Source organism: Oenanthe melanoleuca, chromosome Z (assembly GCF_029582105.1).
Source record: "Oenanthe melanoleuca isolate GR-GAL-2019-014 chromosome Z, OMel1.0, whole genome shotgun sequence".
NCBI lineage: Eukaryota > Metazoa > Chordata > Aves > Passeriformes > Muscicapidae > Oenanthe > Oenanthe melanoleuca.
In genome coordinates this window covers 55,401,959-55,416,448 of record NC_079362.1, presented here as the reverse complement: position 1 = coordinate 55,416,448, position 14,490 = coordinate 55,401,959, and the positions used below count along the sequence as shown (strand labels likewise).

General features: G+C 37.8%; 1 protein-coding gene across 1 annotated transcript in view; it reads right to left on the bottom strand.

The window, feature by feature from the left end:
• Positions 1–300: 300 nt before the first annotated feature.
• LOC130265486 (microtubule-associated serine/threonine-protein kinase 4-like) overlaps positions 301–14,490 on the bottom strand; it is a 91,810-nt gene continuing 77,620 nt past the window's right edge. The window contains exons 15-24 of the mRNA XM_056514586.1: positions 13,793–13,925; positions 12,918–13,083; positions 10,148–10,249; positions 6,346–6,468; positions 5,991–6,103; positions 4,879–5,006; positions 4,544–4,776; positions 3,568–3,768; positions 2,072–2,301; positions 301–450 (exon numbers count right to left, since the gene is read on the bottom strand). Of these exons, the coding sequence (XP_056370561.1) occupies positions 301–450; positions 2,072–2,301; positions 3,568–3,768; positions 4,544–4,776; positions 4,879–5,006; positions 5,991–6,103; positions 6,346–6,468; positions 10,148–10,249; positions 12,918–13,083; positions 13,793–13,925 (1,579 nt within the window). The remainder of the gene's footprint in view (positions 451–2,071; positions 2,302–3,567; positions 3,769–4,543; positions 4,777–4,878; positions 5,007–5,990; positions 6,104–6,345; positions 6,469–10,147; positions 10,250–12,917; positions 13,084–13,792; positions 13,926–14,490) is intronic.

Genomic DNA, 14,490 nt, shown 5'->3' with positions numbered 1-14,490 from the left:
CCACTTTTAAAGAAGAAAAATGAGAAGTATCATGATCATCAAAAGCCTGAAGTATCTGATGAAGATGTAGGCATAAGAGAATACGCTTGAAAAGGTCAGTTTTTTCGAGAGACAGAGACATCTGCATCAATGCCAGTCTATGGCAGAGAAACTAAAATCATACCACCGTATAGTCACTGGCCCTTCTCCCAATCTACAATAGCAGCTTAGAGTCTGTACTTCCAAGAACAATAAAATTCAGTAACTAATCCCAAGAAAACAAACATAACTCCACTATCGTAGATGAAAACAGAAATCACTTTAGTATCCCAGCTGTCCAAGAGTTACCTTTAACAACAATTCAATGACTTCTGTATGAACAAGACCATGCACTGGCTCTCCATTGATATGAGTAATCAGGTCTCCAGCTTTTAAACCTGCTTGGTAAGCTGCACCTCCTTCTTCTACATTCTGAAAAAGAGAGGAAGAGAATATACACAAGATGAACTCCAAACCAGTTGGCAGTGAAGAAATTTAGATACTCATTTATATAAAGGAAGAAGAAAAATACTTTCAGCTCTTTCACTACCCGCTGCTAGCTCAAACTTTATATTTAGGCGGGGCCTGAAATGGTTTCAAAGCTCACTGAAACATTGCTGTATTATGTAAGCTCTGTAAAACAGAGTGTTTTTATGCATGATAAGAAGGGGTAGTTCACTACCCACTGTAAATTTTCAGAACTGAGACAATTTTTAGCATCTGATAGTGAGAAACAGTAATGTAATTAAGGTAATGGTCACATGCAGTACTCTAATCATAATAAAAATTAACTCCACCATATGGTTAAGCATTGTTTCCATTTGGTTCAAATTCACCAGGCTTCCCATTAGAAGGGCTGTTGCAGGACAAAAGTGATAAAGGATCAACACAAACTGAATTGAAAAATATTTTGAAGGTGGTTTAAGTAATTTATTATATTTTTAAATGAGTTTTGTAAATCATGCAGACATTGCTGAAGACTACAGTGATAACAGAGCTTAACAAAAAACTTATGATACTTTAAAAACACCCCAAGGTTTAACTTTTACTGCAATGTACCATTTTTCCCCTTCCTTTCACTTCTGTGATGTTACACTAGTGGCAAGAAATCTTTTTTTTTTAAATTTATTCCATTATCCACCAAATGTACCCAGTTCTCCAGATTCAATATTTTTGATAGATTAATAGGTCTAAGGGGTAAACAATATGAATAAAAAATGAGTAGTACACTACATCAGCACTGCTACTTCAAAATCTACAATATATATTTAAAACTAAGCTATGTACAAAACTTAGTCTTTTGATAAATTTGTAATAATGTTTTAGGGTAGTTGAAATAATTTATATGCAGACACTATTTATGGAAGTGTAATTTATACAATATATAAAATCATAATTCATTACAACATAAACTAAAAAATTAATGCATATATATGTACGTAAGTATGCAATTATTTTACAGTTAAGGAGTCTGACAACCAAAGGACTGCTTTAGCCTCTCTCTTACTGTGTAGTGAAGAGAGGATAAAAAATACATGATTTATTCAAGGCAGTCAATCTTTTTCCTGTGCCATCCAAATCTCAAAAGTGTTCAGAGTTCCAAAAATCTGTACATTTCTACACAACAGAAAATCAGTGCTTGAGATCAGCTTACTTTGTGCCTAGTGAAATAGAGCTGACTTTCATTAATCCTTTAATTTATGCAGATTAACAAACTCCACCTATTTTTCCACAATTTCTCTTTACAACCCCCTACATTTGCAGATCCTGTCCCCAGTCAAAGAGGGTCTGCACCAAGCCTTTGGTTTTCTAACACACAGTACTCTGAACTCAAGACGCTATTTTTTTTATAACTGACAAACTTGCCAAAAGTTAAAGCGAAGTTGCAGAAGTTAAACATCACATGGAGATAATGCTTCTGCCAAGGATGGCTTGCTGTCTTCCCTACAGGCAACAATGCTCTAGTGTACAGGGAGAATTTCATTCTAAGAAAAACTGCTTGGCTATCATTGCAAGTTGTCATGCATCAGCAAGGAAACATGTATTATCTTACCCAAACTATGTGGTGCACAGTGTAGATATCACTGTCACCCACGTAAACCCTGATTGCTCGGATGGTAAAGCCATACTTCTTTCCTGAACTGTGAATTACAATCGGCTGATGAGGACTTGCAGCAGCAATTGATGAATCACGGCTGGGAGAAGAATCTCGGGATGATGAAAGGTCGGATGATAAGGAATGAGGAGACATAGGACTTCCCAAAGGAGAAACACCAAACACATCTGGAAAAAAATCTGCCTATTACACTCTGACCACACACCAATTTTTGTTCAGCCTAATGATATCTTTGTATTAGAATACATCATTGTCTTTTGTCTAAACAACCTCTCCTCCTCCTCCTCCTCACCTGGTATGCATGTTAGTAATGAGAAGTTCAAAAATCAGATATTAGAACTTAATTCTTTTCCCTGGAGTATAAACTGTATTGTTTAATGCAAGGCTTAATTTGTTAGATGTAAACTGCTTTTCCCTTTTCCACAGGAAACACACTTATTGTTAACTCTGCAAGAGCAATTCTCAGGCTTTTCCTAGCAAATGCAGATGAAAAGAATATCAGAGTAGGGTAGCAAATGTTATTATGAGTACACCCAAAATAATTCCCCAAGTAATCCAGCAATGCTTGACAAATTGCTAGCTGTTTTCTTGGTTTCAGTTATATATAAAAACAGATAAAGACTACTGCAACTGAACCACAATACCTACTGGGTACCTAGGGCAGTAGCTCAATTACTGTAACAAGGCTCCATTGATACATTCTACTACATCACCTAAAGACCACAAGAGTTTACTGCAATAATACCAATTCTACCTTTGTTTTACTTTATTGTTTTGAATGCACTATGTACTCATGGTTGTGCAAATGTGAATACAATTGCAGCAGTTTGGACTTCAGTTCTGAACAACAAGACAGCAAAGTACCAATCCTTCATGTGTAAACACTCAATATTACTGTTATACCTCCACTTAGTGCATTATTTCTGGCTCCAAATTTTGAGCACTTGATCTAAGTCAGTGTAGTATAAGTAGGAGGCTACATACTATCTATATTTTTGTGACACTGCTCTCCTATTTATCAGCTTTTCTTATGGGGGATGAGAAAGAACTAGTCATGTGCTGCTATAACAAACATCTGTTTTTGTAAACTCATTAAAACTTAATCTACAACCCTACTGTCAGACAACCAATGACTGAAGTCACATCGTGCCGTGCGTGTTCAAGGCCAAACAAGGCAATTACCATAAAGTTGTATTTTTGCCTGTCAGAGAAGGCCCCTAGGCTGTAAGTGTGAGCTCCATAACTTGCTGACAAGATTGCACTGACTAGTTACACAAGAACAAGAAGAGAAACAAAGAAGAGTGACACAGAATCAATTCTGGACTATACAGAATCTTGAATTTGCATCACATTAATCATTAACATTTCAATTCATAGCATAATTATTCATAGCATAAATCATTAACATTTCAACTAGAAGTATTTATCTCTACCTCCTGGGATCATGAGGGACAAAGCACTTGCAGAAAGGGACTTTGTGACTTTTCCAGAGATCTTCTTTTTCTCTGTGCTTTCCAATCGCTGTCGAGCCATGTGAGATGCAACTTCACCAGCTGGCTTTGAAGGGTTATCTGTACTGTCCACACTCTCACTTCTTCCATTTATTTGATCTAAGTGTTCTGAGAAACTGCCAACTTTAGAAAGAAGAAGGGATAAAGACAATGAGGGAAAACAGAATATTTTTTTGCTAATGGACCACAGAAAAAATAAACTATTCTTAAGTTTAACTGGTTAAGTGTAAGAAGAGGATCACACAGTCTGAGTTATCACTGCAACTGCTGTGATTACCATTACATGGAACCTGGGGGATAGCAAGCGAGTCTTGGGATACAGCACAATCAACATCAAGGTTTTAGATACAGGAGGGAGATGGATGACCCTGAGGAAATTTTTTTTTCCAGAACAGAAAGGAGAGAGGGGGATGAAAATATGGACTGTACGGGAAATCAAGGGCTTGGGAACAGAAGGGTGTATCTCGAAAAAAACTCAGTGAGGTATGTAAGAGAAATAAGCTGAAGACTGGTAGATGTGTAGACAAGAAACAAAGGCCTTAGAGTTTACTGGAATGCAACAAGTATCTGAGCAAGCAGACGAAGCTTAATATTAATTAAGTAGAGCATGATTTGCAATACTCTCCTAGATTTGTAATGACCAAAGTGACTTCCACAAGTCAAAGAAAATCCTCTCAATTCAGGAACATGTACATCAAAGAGAAGTCTTACCAAAAAACACATGTGTATTACAAAGTGTTAGATCTGACCTGATCCCAAACCAGATCCCTGTTGGAATAGCTACTTTTAGGAGTGGCTCTGAAATGCATGACTTCTAAATCTATGAATGCTACTGCCACAAGAGGTGGTCTGCAACTATTTATAGTACCATCAAGTCAAGACACCCTCTGCGAACTACCTGAGAGTGTGGAGCTGCTGATTGTACTTGCTGGAGTGGTTACTTCAGGTTCGTCTTGCACTATTTCCTCACTCACAAACGCAGACTTTTCCTGCTCCTCCCGGGGTCCCCGTGAGCTGGTGGAATCATCCTGTTCTCCTTCGGCTGATACGGACAATTTTGGAAGCAAACCAGAACTGCGCTGCTGCCGGCTGCTGTCAGTCTCAGATGAGACGGATGTAGATATTTGCTGTCTGCATGAAAAATAAGCAAACTCTCATGCAGTTAATGAAATGAGGAGGCCTGCTCTCTGGCAAGCAGGATGTAGATGACTTTCTTTACATCCTTCTACTTACATTTCAGAATATTCTGAACTCCAGCTTAAAGATTCCACAGAAGGCAATGCTACACTTTTTGCTTTGTCTCCTGCATCTTCCTTTTCTTCACCTTGAATTTGAATGACTCGATCTATACTACTAAAAACCTATTAAAGAAAAAAAAAAACCACAAAAAATTGAATAATCACCTACACACTTGATATTAAAAAAAAAAGATGTGCAGGGTCTACAGTTCTATGATTTTAAATGCTTATACAGTATTTCAGAGTGCAAACTTCAAACATCTTGAACATCTTGAACCTTTTTAAATTTCCAACAGTTAGTGTTTTTAAAATGCTTTCTTGGCTCCTCATGTATGGGTAATCAAATAGAACCTTTTCCCATTATGAATTTATAAGTCTTCTCCTCATTTTACGAATATGGTGAACCAAGACAGTAAAGCCAAAATCCTGAGTGTCCTCTTCCGTTATTTCCTCCCAATTCACCCTCCACTGTATTGCCTCAGCATGCCCACTCTGCTCCTACAGCAATATTGCTCTGACCAGCAATAATTAGCCCTCATCTCAGTTACTAGAGTATACTACTTTTTGAGCAGTTTTACCTTCAATTCAGAACATTCAGATCACTCCCTCAAATCTACATTTCTCCATTACTGGAACACATGGTAACCATTACCTTAATTTAATAACATTTGACCAAAGGAAAAAGTAATATCTAATACCTGACAGTACTCTAATATTTGTTACGCTGTCATGTACAAAACATCTAGGACACAACTGCAGCAACATGAAAACTATGTATAAAGAAACCAATGCAAAGAATGTGCATTAGCATTTAATAGAATGATTCCTTGACACTTCCTGTTATGCTATGATTAGTCTTCTACAGAAAATACCATCATATTTATATAATTCTCCATTAGTATCTTGAAGATTCAAGAAGTAACTTTTCTAAATATCTTTCCCATATTTTGATATAATGAATGGTATTCATTATAATCTTGCTCAACTTCAGTTAACTTCATGGTTTCTTGAGAAAACAAGGCCCTATATATCTCTTTTATATTTAACACTTTCAAAATTTGCAAAAGTAGAACAATACATACTAAGATGATAGAAATTTTTACTTACTTTTGAAAATCTGTGTGAACATGAGGAAAATTGTCTTATCTCTAAATTAAAATCTTCATCGTTGGTATCATCTTCTTCCTCAGTTTCCATATGGTGGTATTTTTCAGAACGAGCTACAGACAAGGGTAATAAAATATCCGAATTTATCAGGAAGAATGCATACCAAGTTTTAATATTAAATAAAAATCTAGTTTTATTCTTAAGATTATTCCTGCTGCAATTCAATTCACTGGTGAAACTGCAAGCTGCCAGTGATTCTGATAAAGGAGATCTTAAAAGCAGTAAGCAAGAGTCAAAGACACTGATTACTTAAACAAAACATTCATTACTTTTTTTAATACCATAAAACACCTACTGTCAAAATAACTTGTGTCATCTTCAGACTCCAACTGTGGAATAAATTCTGCTTTCTGCCTCAGAAGACTATTCCAGTCAAGGCTCCTGAAGAACTGATGCTGCTTTACTTCATATGCACCACCTGGAGGAGCCAGAGGAAAACACTGAGGAAACTGTACCAAATCCTCTGACATTAAATGAACTAAACCCTAGTCAACAATGCAAATAATCATGGAAAGGCATAGTCATCACTGTTTACATGAACATCCATTACCCATTCCCATTAGAATGGAAAAACCTAAAGCTGTCAGAAACACTCCCTGACTGTTTTTCTATTGCAATTTCTCTTAACAGTTTATTGCTTTATTTTTTAAGATTTTTATTTTTCTGAATGTACTAATCTATTAGTTAGAATCATCAAATGTAATTCTACAAATATAAATATGTGCACTAGGTAAGTACAAGTTATAAAGTAATGCAGAATGATTCTGAATAGTTGCTCAATATAAATAGTATCGCTGACTTAAGAGATCTTTTCAATGTTTTATGACTGTAATACACAATTCCATAGGAAATACCCTATCATTTCTCTTATTTATTACTGCCTGCTTGTTTAATGTGTGTTTAATAATTACACTAGTTTGAAGTCAGAAAACAACTCTAAGAACCCAATGAAACACTGAAAATTTTGTCCTAGGAAGGTGGAAGATGATGTCATTAATAAACATGCATCTAATTCTAAAACCTGAACAAGTAACCTGTAGCAACAAGACCAGCTGCCAGTTTGTTTTTGGTTTATGTCACATGGCAGTGGGGAGGCTACAAGGGTGGCTTCTGTGAGAAGCAGCCCTTCTCTATACCTTCTATATGTTGCTTCCTCTTCCTCTATATGTTGCTGCACAACAGCAGCCAGGAAGACGGGGGCGAGAACAGGTGAGAAGAACAACACTGCAGACACCAAAGCTGGTGCAGAGGAGCTCCAGGCTCTGGAGCTGAGATTCCCCTGCAGCCCGTGGTGCAGATCATGGTGAGACAGCTGCACTCCACGGAGGTCCATGGAGGACCAGAGTGGAGCAGAGATACACCTGCAGCCCCTGAAGGACCCCACGGTGGAGCAGCGTGGATCCCCAAAGCAGACTGTGACCCCGTGCAAAAGCCTGTGCTGGAGCAATGCCCTGGTAGGACCTGTAGCACAGAGGAGCCCAGGCTGGAGCACAGGTGCTGGCACAACTTGTGACCCCACGAGGGACTCATGCTGGAGCACTCTGTTCCTGAAGACTGCACCCTGTGGGACCCCCACACTGGACCAGGGGAATGGCATGGGGAGGAAGGAGCGGCAGGGGCAGCAAGTGATGCACTGACCACAACCCCTATTTCCCATTTTCTCACGCTGCTTGGAGGGAGGAAGTAAAGCAGTGGTGTTAATTGGTGATAAATTAAATCAACTTCCCTGAGTTTTAGTAAGCTTTGCCCATGATGGCAACTTCCTGCCCTCATCTCAACCCATGAGCCTTTGGCATATTTTCTCCTCCTGTCCAGCTGAGGAGGGAGGAGACTCGGTGGGTACCTAGTGGCCAGCCAGGGTCAACTCAGGACATTGATATAGCATGTATTCTTCTCTATGTCAAAGCTACTGAGAAAAAAAATGAAATCTCCAGGACTAGTTTCCAAGTCAGTGTAAAGGATTGGGCTTTTCACTTTTTATACTACCCCAGGGAAAAATTCAAAAAAGCCCAATCTTCCCAAAGCAGACCAAAATCACATCTCATTCTAAGTCACTAGCTAAGCAGTAAATATTTCTCTGAGCACAGTAATTGGACATAACATCAGAATTGTACAATTTTTGATTGGTATCACACACTTCAAGCCCAAAGAAGTCTTTTTACTGCTGTTTTCCTTCTTCAAAGCATAGTATCCATCTCTCTTCTTTCAACTTGCCTTTGCCACTCAGGTATCCTGAGCAAATAAACAACTGCGATTTTTATGAAGTGTTATGCAGCTTTCTAATACATGTTAAACAGACAGGACTGTCATTTGCAATGCATGGAGCAGCCTGGCATAAACCATGTTTTTTTCCACTATCCATGTGGGACCTGTCACACTGCAGCCTCCATTTCTGTGAGCTGATTCTAACACCTGAAGGTCCTACAGCTTTGCTGTGGCTTCTGGAACCCCCTGCTTCAAAGAAATAGCTGCCTTTTTTCCTTCTTCAGACTGCCAACTGTTAGAGAGACCAGAGGCTTTAAAGATATCAGTTCCTAACTGAGCACCACAGGTGCTTCACATTGTGGCACTGACCATTCAGTATTTAAGCCAGCCTCATCTCATTCAACTCACTTTCTCCACCAACTGTATAGCAACATTACCAGAATTTGTAATCCACTTCTGATCCAGCCCTCTCACAGGGCAACAGTTTTGAATTAAAACTGTGTTTACCAGGAAAATCATCCTGGCAATGAAACAATGCCTGGAAAGAGTGCACTTAAAACAAGGGAATAAAACTAGTTGTGGATTTTCATTTTGGCTTTGGCATTGGTGCCCTCTGCAGCAGATGAAGCAGGCAGTAGAGAAGCTACTGGGGCATCACACCTTCCTCAATCCTAACTTGCTCAACGTGAGGAAAGGGACAGCAATAAACTTCACTGGATGCCACTTAGTCCAGACCATCAGTTACAGTGAAGTCTACACAGATCCCAGACATCCAGGCTGCGAGGGGCATGCAGTTCATTCATATCAGTCATATGCTATGCCTCCAAGGAAGCCGAAGGAAGGCTGACATGTCGTTTGGGACTATGTCAGTAGTACTCAGGTCTGGCCTATAATCATGTTTCCCCTGAGCAGCTGTGATAAGGCCAGTTACGAACTGATTCCTTACGCCTCTTTTTAATTAGGCCTAAAAATATGCAGCACGATTGGACTCAGTTTTGTGAGCAATTTGCCAAGTATTCTCATGCTGACTCAACCTGTAGCATGGTTTCCTTAGCATCCCAAATGTATTTCTGTTCATAGCATATAATGTTCACTGTAAATAAGACTATACCTTTATATTTGGGCTCTTTTATGCAGGCAGCTTTTTTTTTTTTTGCCATGTTTACCTACAGGGATGGCACTCAGTGACTAGGGTTCCCATACATTAACACTTAAAAATCATACACAATATTCATTACTATTACAATTTCTCACAAAAACTCCCAAATAAATCCTGGTCAATCAATCAGCAAATAAACTCCTATTACATAAATGCACATTCATTCATCAGCCTATGGAAGTCTTAATACTTCCTTAACATTCCATTTTATTTCAGTTCTTTTTCATAGAAGGCAGTAGTGCTTGATAAATGAGAATGACAAGACTTCCACCACACAACTCCAGACAGTCATTTCTGAACCAGTTGTTTGAGCACTCATCACCCACTCTAACACCTGGAGGAATTAATCTGCCAGGCTAAGATACTTCTGAAAAAGGAAGCTGTGTATTGATTCCACGCCTAGATTTCTGTATTTAGTTATTTAATACTGTAATCATGAAGAAACCCCATTCACTGACTAACAGGATCTTTGAGAAATTTCTGTTATATGTATCAAATTAGGAGAAGAGTAAATGCAAATGAGCACACGTAACTCCCACAAAAACCAGGATGGACATCATCATGTTAAGTTCATATTACTGGTCTGAATCTATAAATTATCATGGCATGTTGTCATACTGAATGCCATGATAGATGTTTCCCAAGCAAAACAAAGAGGTGAACAGAAGCTCCCAATGTTGAATACAGAAGCTATTTCTCATCCATTAACAATTTAAAATTAGTGCCTCCTAACCTGTTCCCAGTCTTTCCAAAGGATTCTGCCTAAGTAGCAGAGTAATTAGATCCTGGGCATCCGGAGGCGGTGCTTCATCCTTTTCAGGCCAGTTGATTTCATCTGAAACAAAAGAAAGTCGTTTGATATTGCTGAAGTCTGATCCCAGCATAAATTGCATGAATGCTCTCAAAAGTGACCTAACAGCAAAGGAGAGCAGAAGCAACTTTTTCAACTTACTCTGCTGCATACCATCTACTTCTAGTTTTTATACTCTCTATACAGACTGAATAAACATACTATGTTCCCACTTCCTTCGGAAGTATCACTTAACACAAAACTGTGTTTAGCAGCAGAATACACAAATGCTTGGCTCATGGAAAATTTCCAAAATATTAGCACAACTTGTATACTCTCTCTTCCCCCACTAAATCATGGTTTAAACTGTAGTTATGTTCATGGAAACTGTTGTTAAGATGGAAACTGCTGACCTGACCTGGCAGTGGCTCTCACATCTGTGTTCCTTCTCTAATGCTAGTAGACTCCCTGAAGTCATTACTCCCACGACTAAGGGTCAAGGTGTCAGACTGTTCTTGGTGACATACATGACAATGAAGCTTCTTTTCAAGAGTCTCATACTTCCATACCATCTCTCTCTCTACTGACTCTTATACTACTATGGCTTTTGCACTTCATGGCAAGCTCGACCCAAACCATGCAATCATGAGAGGATACGCTGTGTACAAATGTGAACTTTCTAACAGCCTACGAACAGCAAGTTTTGCCTGATTTTTAGTGGATGCTGCCTCCACAAATGTTTAGACAAAACTCTGCAGAAGTTTCTTGGGAGGATTTTGGCATCAGAGAGACAGCACACTTGGAGCTCCAGAAAGCTGTTAAGGATTTTGTTGTCATTTTATGACCTAGATTTCTTCTACACAATAATCATAACTGGATAAATATTCATCAGAAGCTATATGCAGGTTTAACCTGCGTATTTCAGAGTTTAAGGAAAGGTACTGATTTAAACAGATGTGAAATGTAACCTGTTTCTGGAACAGTATTTTAAGCTCTTATCACTTTAGGTATGTAAGTTTACACTGAGGCTTCCCACAGCTGTCCTTGCACAATCTGAGGGCAGGAAAGGCAACCTACCATGAAAAAGGGGGCATCAAGATTTTAAAGTAGAGTTTTAAACAGAATGTAGGTTTTACTCATAGAAACTGGAAGAAAAATCTAGGCTACAGTTTGGTTCTTTAAGATGACTCTTACAGTCAAATAGAAAAGGATAATTTATTTTAGCACAGGAAACATATCCAACTAGAGTTCTTCTAGAGATACTAAGAATTATTTCAGTAAGTAAGGATATTTCAAATAAAAGAGAAACAACTGACAAATCAACATCAAAACAAGAAACTGAGCCAACCAACAGTCTTGGAAGGTGAGTGGGAATAGATGACCTTTACAAATACACTTCTACAAATAAATTCTGTAAGAAAAATTGACAAATTCAAACAGATGAAGATATTTACAAAACTATCAGCTAGACTGCAACACATGAGAATGTTTTACAAAAGGTAAAATTAATGCCACACGCAAAAAAAGCCTAAAATACAAATTTGGTCATTTATTTTTAGATTATTCCCTTCCTTTCTCCCAGTCAGGAAGTGTAAGGATAAAAACACAGGTACGCATGCCTGGAAAAGCAATAAAAACATGAGTTATTTCCACATTTGCCTGCCTACAGCTTCCACTGCAGTTTAAATCTGATTTGAAAATAAAGCATGAATATACATTGCAGCCATGGGACACCCAGAAAACAGACAGCATTTACTGGTTGTGTTAATTAAACAGTTGATTCTTCTTGCCACTCAGGCCTCAGCATATCACATCAGAAAACAACGTGGTTATAAATCCATGAACATAGAATGTCACATGCATTTTAATAGTTTACAAACAAGTCTGGTTTTCAACTTCAGAGATAGAGGAAAAAAGGATGGAGACAGAATGTCTCCTTAAGTACAAAAGGGGATTTGTTGCATTCTCACAGAATGAGGAACCAGAGATACATTCTTGCCTATTGGACTTTTTAAGTAGATCATAAAACAGACTGGGAAATACTTAGTAACAGAGGTGCCATTCTGCTAACCTTAAGTCATAAATAGTGACCCTCTGCATCTATGCATTTGGGAAATTTATGGAAACAGCAGGTAGGATAGTAAACAATTCTGCTTAATTATCATTCAGTTTTGTCTCAAGACACATAACACTTAGGGTCAGTATGCAGGTTAAGATCTAAAAGATTATTCAATTTTAAATGGAAGAAGAACAGCTGCTACAGAAATAACATTACACTCCAACACTTACCAATGAAATCATTAACCATCTGTGAACTGAATTAGTTTCTTTTTTCTTCTCATTATTTATTATTTGGGAGACATTTGTTTTAGAGTTTTATTACATCTTTGTTAATTCTTTATTGTGCCATGAGGTATTTTCCCATTTACACAAATTTATTTTAACTGTTTCTCCTCTGGTATAATTTCTCTACCAAAGACAGAAATCACTAGTGCAGAGTGGCACTAATTCTTAACTAACATAGCTTCTCTCTTCCAAACAGTGCAGCTTAACTCCTGGAATCTATGTCAACAAATTTCTGCACTTAACAACAATATACAGTAAGTTCAGCTTTTAATCTGAATTAATTGTTACTGCTTTGATAGCAAATTGTGTAGTCTATCAGTAAAATTGAAATATATTTACTATTAACAGATTTTGATTTTTTACTCACCACTGATTACTTGTCCAAAGAGCTCTTCTGGGGTATCTCCAAAGAATGGCACACATCCAACAAGAAATTCATAAAGAATAATTCCCATGGCCCACCAATCCACTGGTTTTCCATAACCCTGTCTCAGAATCACTTCAGGAGCTATATATTCAGGTGTACCACAGACCTAGAAGAAAGAAAACAAGCACGATGGCAACGCAAGTCTTAATCAAGATGTCACATTATTTTTAATTCCAAAAATGTAAATTAATATGAGAACATGGAAAAAAATGGAATTCAGTCAGGTTTAGTCTGCTGAGTTTGCATAACAACTTATGTTTCCAACCTACCTACATTAAGAGGCATCATAATCAACATTAGCATATCTGCCATGCAAAGGACAGTTTGTGCTTTATACACAGGTGTTCATCATGGCAAGTATCTCATTTAACATAAAATACATTGTTATTCTTATATGAAAGTTGTGATGGTTTTATCTTAAGTAACTTTTACGGTGAACAGATTGTGAGCAACAGTAATGAGGCATGCTTAAAGTGAAATGGGCCATAGCACAGATTTTAGCACCCTTGGCTGTACAACGCATAATGAGCTCCACAAGTACTCTGTTGAGACTTGTGAGTTCTGTAAAAACAGCTTCCCATCAGTCTCTCTCACAGACTCACTTGCACACAATTAGGTTGTTCATCTTACTAATAGACCTTAAGGCAAAAAAAGGAAAAAGCCTAGGATAATCTTCAGGGCACCAGTTAAAGGACCTGACATAGTCAACTGGAACACCAATGCAGAAATAACTACATTTTTTTTCAATATTACAGTATGTTCTGCTGGCAAAATTTCACTTCATGTGAATGGAAATGAAAAAGGCCATTTCTTACTTGTTTGTCAAGGAATTCTCTGGCATCCTTCTCAATGTGACCCTCGTACAGATTGGTAGTTAAACTCATTAGCCCCACTTTCGACAGGCCGAAGTCGGTAAGCTTTATGTGGCCCATGGATGTTACCAACAGACTGAAAATAGAAAGTTTTCAAGTCACTGTGATGTAATTAAACATTATGTGCTTTTCATTGTTACTACTATTAGAATTCTAATTCTTGGAGGAAAATGTTTCATTAGCACTCTAAAATTATAAACACAGCTTAAAAAGTACTTCAACTGGTACAGAATAAACAGGTTAAAAAAATAAGTCTTACATTTGTTACTATTGCTACCTGAAGTAAACAAACTTTTTATGTGCAACTGAACAACATCTTATAGAATTATAGAGGTCTTGAGAGCTGAGCACTTGAAGCTTTGAAGAAACGCCACGTGAAAGACCTAAAATAGAATACATGTCATTTTTTAAGTGAGGTGAGTATTTTCCATCTGTAACAAGCCGGGTCAGTCACGCATTTGGAAAAAAAACCTCAGGGTATTAAGTTAGTAACTAATACTATACTGTCCTAAGGTATCATGCTATGAAGGTACTGTCAATCAACACCCATTCCTTCAGTTCTTTTTCTTTTTTTAAACGGTGAAATAGGAAGAATATTAATGGAGTTGCAAGGGTCATACTTCGTATTTCAGCTACTTGAT